General features: G+C 48.5%; 1 protein-coding gene and 1 long non-coding RNA gene across 9 annotated transcripts in view; one reads left to right on the forward strand and one right to left on the reverse strand.

Annotated features, from left to right (window-relative positions):
- The window catches only part of AGBL4 (AGBL carboxypeptidase 4), a 1081794-nt gene that overhangs the window by 131389 nt on the left and 937044 nt on the right, over positions 1-13361 (reverse strand). For 4 of the 6 annotated variants that reach the window (XM_088791130.1, XM_088791131.1, XM_088791128.1 and 1 more), the window contains one exon: positions 11578-11601. The exons of the other annotated variants lie outside the window; for them this stretch is intronic. In XM_088791130.1, coding sequence (XP_088647256.1) covers positions 11578-11601 — 24 coding nt within the window. The remainder of the gene's footprint in view (positions 1-11577; positions 11602-13361) is intronic. 6 annotated transcript variants of the gene reach the window in all.
- LOC141572100 (uncharacterized) lies at positions 4079-13146 on the forward strand. Of its 3 annotated transcripts, XR_012497220.2 has the most exons (6): positions 5394-6122; positions 6321-6532; positions 7469-7563; positions 9244-9359; positions 9480-10502; positions 11825-13146. It is a non-coding gene; the product is annotated as an uncharacterized LOC141572100 (long non-coding RNA). The 3 variants fall into 3 exon arrangements; XR_012497221.2 differs by lacking the exons at positions 5394-6122; positions 7469-7563 and adding an exon at positions 4079-4630; XR_012497219.2 differs by lacking the exon at positions 7469-7563.

The following is a 13361-nucleotide window of genomic DNA, read 5'->3' on the forward strand; positions in this document are numbered from 1 at the left end:
CTAATATAAGCAAATGTTGATGCAGGCAGGTAACAAACTGCTTTGTCATTTAGGAGGCTGTAAAAGAGCATTATAATCATCTTTAGGCTAAATGGATGGGTTGCCTTTGCTTAGCTTTTAGCTTTCGTTTGCAAAATCAATTTAAGGTAATGTTGTAGCTCTGAGGTGGTGTGACATGGGACCCCCCCCCCCCCGCCCCATTTTCTGTCACCGAATCCCCAGACTTGTGCAAAGCCAATTAAACATATTCTTGCTGGAAGCAGCAGGGAGGATGAAGGAAGCATGCTTGAACAAAACCAGTGTGGAGAAGAAGCTGAACGATGAGACCAAGAACAACCCATACGGGATGGTAAACCTGGAGACTTATGGATGGAGTCAGTCAAGGGTACAAAGGTACATTCAAGTAGAACCAGTACAGCCATACCAGGCTCCCCAGTTCCCAGAAGGTATTTGACGTTAAATGTGCTTGTGGAGTACCCCAACACACACACACACACACACACGGTCGTTATAGCCCTCTAGCATCCACTATGTCCTATTCATAAAATATTTGTTAAACACCTATTCAGTGGCCAGGCACTAGCTATTATTTTCATTTCACAGGAAACCAAGGGTAGGAGACATTAAGTGACACGCCCTAGTCCTCCCAGCTAATGACTGGCAGAACCTAAACCTCTACATGCAGTCTGACTCCACGACCTGTGTTAACCTCTACACAAGTCTGCTTCTTGCAAAGGAGGACGATAATACTATCCAGTTACAATAGCAGTTAAATGTTTGTTCAGTATTTATTCTGTGCCATGCACTTTATATATATGATCCTATTTAATTTTCACAGCAACCCAGTGAAATAGCTACTATTCTTACGTCCTATTTCATACATTAGGAAATTGAGATCCAGAAAGGTTAAACGGCTTGTCTAAATATGCATAAGCAGCAAATGTGCGAGCCAGGATTAAACCTAGGTCTTTATGAATCTCAAGTGTATGCTCTTAACCACTATGTCATATTAGCTCCTGGAGATTAAATAGGGTCCACATGGTTGTTTAAAAAATATATCCACAAATTCTTTGTTCATCTCTTCCCTTCAAGAGGTGGAGCTGAACTCCCCACCCCTTCAGTGTGGGCTGGACTGAGAGACATGCTCTAACAAAAAGAATACTCTAGAAGTGTTGGTACATCACTTTTGAGATTAGGTTATAAAGAGACTGTGGCTTCCATGTGAATTCTCTCTCTCTCTCTCTCTCTCTCTCTCTCTCTCTCTCTCTCTCTCTCAGAATCCAGCTGCCCCGACATGAGGGCACTCAGGTAGCCCGTGGAGAGGCCACCTGGTGAGGAACAGAAGAATGCAGATAACAGCCAAGAGGAACTGAGGACAGCCCGAACCACATGAGTGAGTTTGGAAGGGGACCCTCCAGTCCCAGATGACGGAGGCCCTGGCTGACAGCTTACTGCAACCTCATGAGAGACCCTGAGCCAAACCCCCCCCAGGTAAGCTGCTCCCACATTCCTGACCCAAAGAAACTGAGAGATAATAAATGTTGCTTTAAGATGGATTCTAGAAAAGCCTGTCAGGTAGCAGTAGGTAACTAATTGATCCGCCTGGAGACAACTCCACTTCCCCTAGTTGACGCGTGGCACTTAAAGTTGGCATGTTACCTCCTGATGGCAGCCTGAGTGAGGACGAGAGCCACAACCTTGGTGCCAAGAGGAAGAGCCTCAAATGACATGGTCACTTATCAGCGGACCTATGGTTGGTGAAGGTATTAGAAGATGCCAAGAGGCCCCCGAGAGCAGAAATCTCCAAGACATTCATATGATCGGTTTTGTTGCCCTATCTCTCCTGACAATAACTTGTCCTGGGGAGTGAGGCGTTACGTGATTTTTCACATCTAAGCCTTTTTCGTTTTCTTGACTTCATGGCCCCTGAAGGCAACATGAAGTCAAACCTCATATTGGTTTCTAAACCAGACCAGTTGCCGTCCCCAGGGCCCAAACAGGGCCACACCGCTCCTCAGCTGGAGAAAAAGAGATCCTGGCAGCAATAACAGCATTGTTAGCTGCTATCTGCTCGAGGGCTCTCTCAGGACTAGAATAGCCTTGTCACTGGTCTCCCTGTATTGGCACCATCCTTGCTAGTCCATCCTCCACCTGGCTCCAAAGTGGAATTTCTAAAACGCAAATGGTAGCATACCACTCCCTCTGCTTGTAACCCTGCTGCAGCAATCTGCGGTCCTCCGGGCAAGTCCCGCCCCCTGCCCCTAGCATCCCTCCTCTCTGGTATCTGGTGGGCACTCACCTCTCCAGCCCCTTCCACAGACCCCTGCCTCTGCTAATGCTTGGCAGCTCCATAAACACGTTCTCCCACGCCTGCACGTGTGGGCGTGTGCTTTTCTCTCTGCCTAGAATGCCAGCCCCATCTTGTCTGTCGGGTTTACTCCTACTCAGCCTTCCAGACTCTGCTCATATCTGCCTCTGCTGAGAGGGGCCTTGGAGGAAACTAACACTCATCCAGGCCTCGTCCTTGGCCCATCCTGGCATTCATATAATGTTGCACTGCATCTGATTTCATCAGCACAATAATTCTGCAGGTTCCCTTACAAAATTTGTCATGTTGCATGTAACCTAAGGATATCACTCTGGAGTTGACACTGACGAGAAAGAGGGATCCGCAGCTGTGAATTATAGTGACAACATGCTCAAGATGCAGGATTTCTTGTATATAATTTTAAGAGAAAATGTAAGTTTAGGAGGCCTCAGTAGAGCTTTCTTGGGGGCAGTGGGGAACCAGTGAATGTGTTGGCGTAGAGATGAGACTTGAAAGTGCAGACATCCAGGCTGGCTCAGCTAAGGGGACTGAGGGTGCATCCAACAGGAAGGGGGAGCTGGATGTGGGATACTGAACAGGACACTGGTCCCGGGGTTTCTTCTACCCTGAGGGGATCAAATGGAAAGCCTGCAGCTGGATCAGGACTCATATCCAGGCCCTAAAGATTACTGGCTGTGAGGCCTTAGAAAAATTACTTACACATTCTGAGCCTCAGTTCCCTGTAAAATAAGAATAATAATTCCCCAGCTCATCAGATAAATCTTAAACGAGAGACTTTAAGTCCCCACCCCATTTATTGAGCAACAAGCCACAGGAATAGGGTTTCTCAGCACTAGGGATATTTAGAGTCAGGTGACTGTGTGGCGGTGCCGTTCTGGGCACTGAGGACGTTTAGCAGTATCTCTCGCTTCTATGTGCTACATGCCAGGTGCACCCCTCCTCCCAGTTATGACGGGCAAAAATAGCTTCAGATGTGACTAAACGTCCCACCTCTCCTCTGAGGCAAAGTAGCCCCTGCTTGGGGACCAGTCTCCTATAAGAATATTCTACTTTATTCGTTCGGACTGGCCTTGTCACTGTTTTCCCAAGCAAACCTTCAATATCTTAGATTTTATATCTTTGCCCCAACTCTTCCAAAAAGCCTTGCCAGATAGCTCCAGACCACAGTGCCTTCACCCTCCTCTGAATGCATAGAGCTCGTCTGGACCCCTCATTCGGTCGTAAATCATGTGCTGCCTTGCTCAGGCAGGAGCAAAAGCCGCAACCCTGTCCTGCCCAATGCCCCAGCACCTGCTCTCTTTGAGAAAACACTCATATCAGCGAAGTTTGTTTTCAGAGGCTCCGCTCCCCAGCCCTGCTGCCCTCTGGGTCTCCCTCCCTCACCTAGGTTCAGATCTCCCATGGCCTAAAATCTCGTATCTAAGTGGCAGACTCATTCATGCTTCAGGGTTAGGGATCGAATGCTCTACCAAGGATGAGATGGGAGAAGAGAACAGGGATTATTACCATTGAAAGGCATAGGTTCATGGCAGCAAAATGAAGCATTAGTTCTGGAATTTGAAGCCTTTGGGGAAAAAAAACTGCTCTGGTACCCTTCACGTATCTACATATTAGCACCATTTGTTTGGCTTTAAAAAGCAGTAAGGAGGCCTCTGACTTATAGGAGACCCATAGCGGCCATTAGAACTGCAAAACCTGTGGGGTCACGGAGCAGAACACATCACTGTGGAGATGAGGGGAGCCTCCCAGAAAGGACAAGTGATTTGCCCCAGGCCACACAGCTAGGGAGTGTTCAGCCAGGGCGTAGAGCTCAGGGATGCAGGGCATACAGCTCCAAAGTCCAAGCGGCCTCCTCTCAGGACACTGGGCTGCCTCAGGCAAGGGCCATGCAGGCTGAGGCCTGGGAAGTGCCCGGTGGATGCCTGCCAAGGAAGGAAGGAAAGCCAAAAGGGCTAGGGCCAGTCGCCATTGTCACTGTCACTTTGACAGTCACAGGAGAAGAGCAGAGCAGAGCCTCCCCTTTGGGCTCAGCAGTTTATAAAGCCTCCCACCTACAGGGCTGGCAATCTAGGCCTGAGAACAGGTAGCAGGCAGTCTTCTGGGGATAGGCTGATGGCAGGAGGGCTCTCTCTGCCAAGATCTAAGTTGATCCTAGCACCTTCAAGCACCTGCAGGAAGTCGGAACCAGAGCTGCGTGTTCAGAGCAGGAGCTGAGGTTGGGTCTCCTGGGACACAGACTGGGAGATTTGAGATCAGCTCGGAAGCTTAAATGGAGACTGCTTTCAGGAACACTTGTGAGAGGTACGTGTTAAGCGGGATGGAGAGAGTCTCAACAGTGACTTAAATCAATCCTGTGGGGAAGCTTTGGGCCAGGAGAGCCCTTCAGAGTTGTCCCAGGAGGCAGTGGGGTTGGCTCTGTGTCCTGCATTGACTGGGTACTGGATGCGGGCTGCCCCCAGGGCAGGGGTGATAACCTCGGTGCGGCTGCTTCCTTGGGCTGAGTGCAATTTCCAGGGAGGAACTCAGCTGTGAGCTGCCAGCCTCCAACACTCCTGGGAACTGGGGGTCTTGGTCCTGAAGGGGGATCTAGGCAGTGCACACAGTGTCTGCTACACTAGCCTTTGCTGAGGCAGCTGAAGAGAGCAGGGCAGATCTGAGGCCCAAGAGAGGCCAAGGATGAAGGACTTTCTGTTTTAGTTCAATGCAATACCCATTTTCTACCAGTAACCACATGCCAAACTGTGGGCTGGTCCCTGAGGACATAGAAAGGAATCAGACACCGTCCCTGCCATCCAGACACTCAAAGGCTAGTGGAGAAGAAAGATCAAGCCTGGCTTTGTGGTTACAGACTTGAATTCTAGATTCAGACAGAATGAGAGTTAAATTCAAGTCCTGATACGCATGACCTTGAGCTCTGAGATTGTTCATTTCTTCATGTACAAAATGAGAATAATGATATCAGCCTCACAGGGATCTTGTAAGAATTAAATGAAATAACACCTCAGGTCAGTGCACAAGACCTGATGTGTTCAAAATGGTATGTATTTAAAAATGGTAACTTACAGGTTGCTTGGTCCAACTGCCTTTTCTTCCAGACGCAGAAAAGGAGGTCACTAGACTCTAAACAACACTAGAGCCATGACTTTGCCTATCTTTTCCCCAACTTGCGTTCCCAGTGCCTTACACACAGAAGGTGCTCAATAAATACTCGTGGAATACTTGTAGAGTCCTTGCTGCCCTTTGGTTGAAGGCGTGTATCAGGCGAGAACTGAGCACCAAGGCTTTCCCTAACATGTGCTGTGCCTTTTGAATTCCTCTCTCTCAGCCTCCAGAAATGCCTCACCAAGTTCCGTTGCAGGCTTATTAGCAAATGCAAATTGAATTATGCCATGCCCTTTTGCAACAAGGACAACAAAAACAGTTTCCCCAGAAAAAGAGGGCAAGAAGAGGTGAAAGCTGGGATGAAAGTGGAAGACAATACATTCTAATCAAACTTGATAAATATGTAAATTAAAGCAGCTAAACAGTTGGCTTTGACAAATGACTTCTCCGTAATGGATTTTTCCACAGTGAAAGGGGAGAGTTCAGCCTGCCTGCTAGTCACAATGAGAGCCCTGTCCTGCCTTCCCGGCAATGGGGGCTGATGGGGCAGGCACTGGGCATTGGGATGCTGGGAGGCAGACAGAGAACTAATCCTTCTTTGAGTAGATGCGGTTTATTGAGCATCTGCTAGCTGCTAGGCACAGCCTGCAACAACCCTGTGAGAGGAGAGAGTCCCTGTCTCAGGGCAAAGGTAAGGGCCATATTCACCAGACTCCAAAGCCTGTCACCGAGGGGCCAAAGCAACCAGCTGTTGAGGAGCATAAATTCAATACCTCCAGTGGTTTGACTGTCCTCTGGGGGTCTTACCAACTCAAAAGTTAGTGCCTTCTAGTTTTTGTTGCTATTTGTTTTTAAGATCCTGCCTTACAGTGTCTTCCTCCCCTCACAGGACCTGTCATAGTGGTGGCGTTCCCAAAAGGTCTGCTCCTTAACTTGCTATGTAGCTCGAGAGGGACCCCTCCCTTGTGCCTGCTCTTGTCTCTGTTTTCCCATCTGTAAAATAAGCTGTTGGAGTCACCCCAGCTGAAGGCCCAAACAGCCTGGAGCAGAGAGGAGCTGTCAGACTGCAGATTCTCTGCAAAATACAAGACAATTGTCATTGTAAGTACTAAATTTGGGGATAGGGGACGTTACTACTTAGCAACAGGTAGGTAACCAGAATAATGGCTATAAGCTTAGTGATTCTAGTGGGTTATAATACAACAGTCAGGTGAGCGGTGCTTTAAGAGAAACAGGTTTTGAGCAGTTACTGCGTGCCAAGTACTTTTCACACATTACGATCCCGATCTCACCAGGCCCGGTGAGAACTATTTTGTTTTCCTCATATTATAGATTGGAAATTTGAGGTTAAGTGCGTGGCCCAGGCCAACCCAACTCAGCTAACAAAAGTGACAGCTGGAATTTGAATACAGTCTTTTTATTTCCTGAGTCCAGTCTTTCTTCTGACACCTCCAAGGGACAAAGTTTATTCCCTAGCCGTACCTGATAAAAGATGTCTGTCTATGTGTACATGGTCTGCAGGCTAGGCACGCCTCTGCTCTGACTCAAACTCCTACAAATTCTGGAGTTTATGTACAAAGTTATGAGAGTTGTGGTGCAAACAGAAATTCAAGTTGAACGGTTTGCAGTCTTGGAAAGACACTATTAATACAATTTCCCCAGACACAGAGCCAATATTTATGAGCGCTCAAAGTGCTTCAGGAAGTTTCCTGGTAGGGCTGGGAGTAATGCGATCTAGGCCCTGAGCCCAAGATCAGTCTTCCCCGATGCTGGAGGAATTTAGATTTGAAGAGTGTTCTTTCTTTCCTATTGAGATCTTCATTGACTTGTAGAAAAATACCACTTTCAATCTCAAATCCCCATTGGCATCTTTATATAAGCACCGAAAATGCTACTGGGCTTTGGAGATTTCATTTAATGAAGGAAAAGTATTTCTGTTAAAGAGAATAATTCCTCTCTCTCTCTCTCTCTCTCTCTCTCTCTCTCTCTCTCTCTCTCTCTCTCTCTCTCTCTCTCAACACAACATCTTCGGAGCAGTCGGGGGAACTGGATAGTTCTGGGGTTGAAGAAAATGAACCAACCCACACCTCACCAGACTATGGAAAGGCAACTGCCAGGGAAAGCCAGGAAGGGTCAGTAATGAAGGGCAGTAAGAGTAATTAGTATGAGCTCCCGTGCACCCGTGACTTCACAGTGTGGGAGGCACTTTGGTGCTCAGTAGGGAGATGGTGCTCTTACCACTGCCCACGTTCAACCCCCCATCACGTGTTGTCTGAACCACTACAGCAGCCTCTGCCTCTCCTGTGCCCTGTTATCCTTCTCAGGTACCATGATCCCTCTCCTGCTTCCAGTGCAACAGTGGTGTCCCCTGCAGCAGAAGTGATTCCGGACTGCTTCCCCTGGCCTGCTTGTCCCCTGCTCATTCCCCACCCTCCCCTCTTACCCCTCTGTCACCTGCTCATCCTGCCTCCTCACACATGGTTCCTTCTAGTTTCTCTGCTCTCCGCCTGGAGGCCCCCTTGGGATCCTGTGAGGCTGGCTCCTTACCCCTCAGGTCCTTTCCCATGAAAGCAGTGGCTCCATGGCGACTGGAGTGTTGTCTTATTAATTGCTGTGGGCCCAGGTCTAACATGGCACCTGGCAGATACACATGCTGACAGGAATAAGACTAAAGAAGTGGTTACGGTCAGCAATTGTCCAAGGCCACATAGCCCGGAAACTGTGAGGACAGCGTGGCCCCCAGTCTGATGTGTATTAAAGCCTATGACCCTTCTGCCTCCCCAGTGAGGTTCATTCCCGCCCAGAGAAAACACGAGGGGCCAAAGCAACCAGCAGCTGAGGAACATAAATTCAATCCCTCCAGTGATTTGTATTGCCCCCTGGGGGCCTCACCCTTAGTTATACCTAAGGGCACGAGCAGGCCCTTCGGTGTCGCTGCCTGATTTCCAGCTCTGATTCAGCCACTTACTAGCTCTGTGGCCTTGGGGAAGTCACTGGATCTCTGGATGCCTCAGCCTCCTCATCCATAAAATGGGAATAACAATAATACTCACATTATTGGGTAGTTGTGAGGACTAAATGAACTAAAATAAAGCACTAATAGCAGTGCTTGTCACATGATAAACCCTCAATTAACGTTTGCTATGCTTTAGTCATTTAACAAATATTCCTTGAGCTCCTAGTCACCCCCCTTTCCGGGAAAGCCTTGCCCACTCCCAAGCAGTCAGGCCCCCTCTGCTCTCGTCCCTTCCAGCCCCTTCTGTTATTACAGCAATTGCCCAGTGGTATAATAGTAACTTGGTTTTTTTTTGTTTTGTTTTTTTCAGTCTCTGCCTTTCCCCTCTGGTGACTCTGAGCATCTTGGGGGCAGAAGCCCTGTCTTGTTCATCTCTCTTTGGCATTTTTTTCCCTTTGTTTGAGACAGAGAAGGGCGTTTTGACATGGTTGTTTTGATGAAGAGTTTTGAATTGGCTGTATCTAAAAGTAAAATTGCTTTTGAAAATTACCAGGTCCTGTGTGAAACAGAACCCACGCCAGCCTCATGCCCACGCATGTCTGATCTGCACGGTCTTTCACTCCCACCGATCCCTTACCCCCGCCCCCGCCTCCCTCATCACCAACCTTGACCTGTAGCCCAGCCCTGAGCCCAGCCCCGTCTGTCTGCCACCACCTCCCCGAGCCCCTTTGCCAGAAGTGAGATCAGGAATGGAGGAAATTCTGGGATGAGGGGACGGAGCCTGAAACGTCTCCTTGGCACATTATTTGGTATTGTTTTTTTAAAAAGCTGAAGGTGTAATGGTTTGTTTTCTCAGCTGTGTCAAAATGTCCCCATATCAAAACAGTTGTGTCAGAGCAGCTGAATCAATGTGGCCGAAACAAAAGGACTGTGTCAAAAAGATATGAACTCTGCAAGGAAGCCACCTGGCAGGTAGGTGGCAGTCCTTGAGAATGGATTTAAAAACATACTCCTCTGTAAGTGGATGAACAAGCAACCAGCCTCAGTTGTCAACTCTCCCTGTAGTAATTCCTTGTTGTTGTTTTTTTCCAGTGAGGATGTTTCTACCACCATAATGATCAGAGATGTTAAGGATGCTGCCTGATGTCACACAGGAGGTCACAGAACAGAGACAATGAGAGCTGAGTATAATCTCATTTATCGCTTCCATTTTACAACCAAGGCCCCAAGAGAAAAAGGGTCTTGACCGAGAGTCACAGTGAATTGCATTTTCACCTGTTAGGTCAGAAACGTGATCCGTTCTCAGATAACGTCTCCACCCTGCACACTACATTCTGGACCACAGCATCGTCCCTGGGCTCATGGCAGGCAGCCAACAGCATGGAACAGAGCCCACGGCAGGCTGCTAACACAGCCCTAGGCATGCTACTAGAAAATTGGATTCGCCACGTTCTCGGTAAAAGAAGCTTTCGTGTCCCACTGGGCAGGCTGTCAATATCCCATTAGCCAGGCAGTCCATCGGAGCAGGAAGGCCTCTCGGTGGGCCCCAGTCTGCAAGAGGGAAGGTGAGCTCTGCAGCGTGGGGCACGAGCAAAGAGCTGACTCTTTGCATCTATTTCCATAATTGATATTTCTGTAGCCAGTTAAAGGAAGAAATAAACCCCTGTTAACCTGAGTTAGAAAATTATATATCCCTACTGTTTTCGTGGCTTCATGACTTGGATGGAATGGAGTCTTTCTTGAATAGAACAAATGATAAAAACTTAATTTATAAAAACTTATTTCCAGAAGGTGTTTTTTATAGAGCGTGTTGTATGGTCCTAAAATAAGGCTTCTAGGATAAACCTGGACTCTTTATACAAATTCTGGCTTGAACTATACCTAGGACACATGAGATTGGAGTTGTGCGACTGAGGTAAGTTGCTGAGCCATGGTTTTACCAGAGACTAAGTGAGGAAAGGTTTGTAAGTCATGGGTTCTCCACAAATGTAGCCTCTGGGATTATTGATTTCAGGAGCCTTGAGTCCCCCCTGCTGGCAGACCTCTCTCATCTAGGAAGTCCCTGGGGCCTGAAGATGCTGTCAGACGCACACATGTGGACTGAGAACTGCACAGGTGATCTAGCACAATGGTTATAAGCAGGGACTGTATCAAAAAGATATGAACACCAGAGCAGTTACTCCACCACTCTCTGGGTGTGTGACCCTGGGCAAGTTACTTGACCTCTCTGTGTCTCAGTCTTCTCATCTATAAAATGGGGATCATAGTGGACTATCTCATATTCATGCTCTGGAGAGTAAATGAGTTAGTATTTGTAAGGCACTTAGAACAGTGTCTGGCACCTAGCAAATCTTATATAAATGCATGTTTGTTAAACAAAATAAGTACTGATTAATAATAACCATTCAGATGCTCCCTGTCTCATCTTGGGGCCCTCCCCTGTGACAGGCCCATTCCCCCTCAGAAACCATCTCCTATGGATAGTGATTTGATACTTTTCTCCAGATACGTGAGGGTAATAAACTGGCAAGAAACACATTCTCAGACCCAGCTTCTCTGGTTCTTAGACCCAGCTTCACATTAGAACTACCTGGGGAGCCTTCTAGAAATCCTAGTGCCCAAATCCACCCCTTCCCAGTCCTAACCAAGGTTCTGGGGAGGGGCTTGAGCAAATTTTTCTTCAAATGTGCAGTCACAACTGAGAACTGGTCCAGCATGAGCTTGGGCCAGGCCCTCTGTTCTCTGGGTCTTGGTCTTCTCACTACACCATCAGTAGCAGGAAGGGTAGGGCTGGGTAGGCTCCCAGCCCCCTCTAAGTCTAAAATACCATGATCCAGGAGGTTTGGAGGTGCCAGGAGCTGGCTTGGGATGGCTCTGATTAGATGCCATTGGCCATGACAATAAGGAGAGGTCATGGGGTTGCGGGTGGGAGTAGACAAGAAAACATACACACATCAAGCAGATAATTTCTCACAGACACAGTCCCTTCCTGGGAACAGGAAAAGAGGTACTGAGAAAGCAGAGGTGTCACATCTCCTGGAACTCACAAAGCTTAGAGCAAACAGATGGGATTTATAATGGAAATGGAAGCCACATGCATGAGGAAAAAAAGAAAAGATATTTTTCAAAGGATGAAGCAGGAGGATTGATATATTTGTAATCATGGACATAGAGGGGCCCAAATACTCACGTGCCAGGATACAGAACCAGGTTCCTGGGAGGGTAGGAGAAGAGAAAGGGAAATCACTGTGGCTGAGCATCTGATCTGTGCAGGCGCCAGGGGGCGTGTTACATATAGAACCTCCTTCTATCCTGGCAGCCTCCCAGAGGGCAGGTGTTCTGATCACCATCTTCCAGACCCCACAGGTGGTGAGCAGCTGTGCCAGGATGGAACCAGGTGGCTCTGACTCCAAATCGCTATGCTCTTTCCCTTACAGCTTGGTGCCTCACGTATCCAGAGCTTCCTGTCCTCATAAGCTCACACACCCAGATCACAGCAAAGAGCCAGAAGGAAGCAGAAAAGAACTGAGAACAACCCAAATGCAGACGCACAGTCCCCATAAGAAAGGTTCTGTCAAGTGTCAGGAGAACGTCTTGGGGACACTGGGGTGATAGGGAGAAACCTCCTGATTTCTGGGAAGAAGGGGACAAGCCCATCTTTTGAGAGCTAGTCCATAAGCACAGAATGATAGAGGATGGAAACTGGCAAAGCCACTGTAAAGAGACTGGGGCCCTCCCAGGATGTGGTTCTTGACTGCTTGACACATGGACACATCAAAAGGAAGCAGGTGTCAGTCGCCAGTGGAGCGATGTGCCTCAGGAGCTCTGACAGGGCAGTGAGAGGCCCAGCCTGTCTCTGTCAGGGAGAGGGAAACCGACAGCACCGAGATGGGGGGCCTGCTCAGTACAAGCAGTGCCACAGGAGGGGTGACCATACGGTGCGGTGACCACACTGGGTGGCTATAGCTGGGAGACCTGCCCTTACCCTGTCCTTGGACCCTTCCCCATCACGCCACCTTTGCATTCAGCCAGCTGCCTTCTGGGTATCATTCAGCTTCCCCCTAGCTCTCCCCTGCCCCCCTACATAGCTGGTGAGGAAGGCCACTGCTCACCATCAGAACCAAACTGGCCCCACAGCCCCTAACTGTTCACTCAAGAGTCTGAGAGGAGAACCCCACAGTCAGAAAAGTCCTATCCACTCTGCTCTCACACGTCGTGTGCCTACCACATGTAAGTGCCGAGCACCTGAGAGGGTGCTGCTCTCCATCTTATAACCAGGTAACATTAAAAAAAAAAAAAAAAAAAAAAAGTAAGCCAATGCGTTGTGGAGGTCTCGGGGCTGAGAAGCGTGCACTCCAGCAATCTGGAGAGTTAAATAAAGACAGGAGCTGCTGCTGGCTACATGAGGTGTTCGAGACCGGCACCAGGCAGCACAGCCAGCGTCTCGGGGTGAGAGGTTCCCCCAAACAATTTCCCTCACTTTGGTCAAGTTCAGAGCCCTGATCACAGCCCAGCTGTGGACTGAGCTGACCCAGGGCTGGACTGGGATTTTCTTCTCTCTCCCCCCACCCCACCCCCTTTTCTGATTCAGAGAGTAAAGTGAGGGCCTACATAGCAGGGTTTGCACCCTCTCCTCGCTGGCACACAACTGGTGCTCCATAAGGTCACGCTGAAGTCAATGGACAGGCCAGCCCTGCAAGCTTACTCTAAAGCTACGCCTTCAAGTAAGTAGCACCCATGTGATTCACTGTGAACTTGACTTCTGGAGAACTGAGGCTTTTTTTTTTTTTTTTTTTTTAAGTGTGTTTTTCCAGGACCCATCAGCTCCAAGTCAAGTAGTTGTTTCAATCTAGTTGTGGAGGGCGCAGCTCACAGTGGCCCATGTGGGGATCGAACCACAACCTTGTTGTTAAGAGCACAGCTCTAACCAACTGAGCTAACTGGCTGCTCCGAGGCTTGCTTTTTTTAATGGTG

Source organism: Rhinolophus sinicus, chromosome 14 (genome assembly GCF_057876585.1).
Source record: "Rhinolophus sinicus isolate RSI-liver-muscle chromosome 14, RSI-T2T, whole genome shotgun sequence".
NCBI lineage: Eukaryota > Metazoa > Chordata > Mammalia > Chiroptera > Rhinolophidae > Rhinolophus > Rhinolophus sinicus.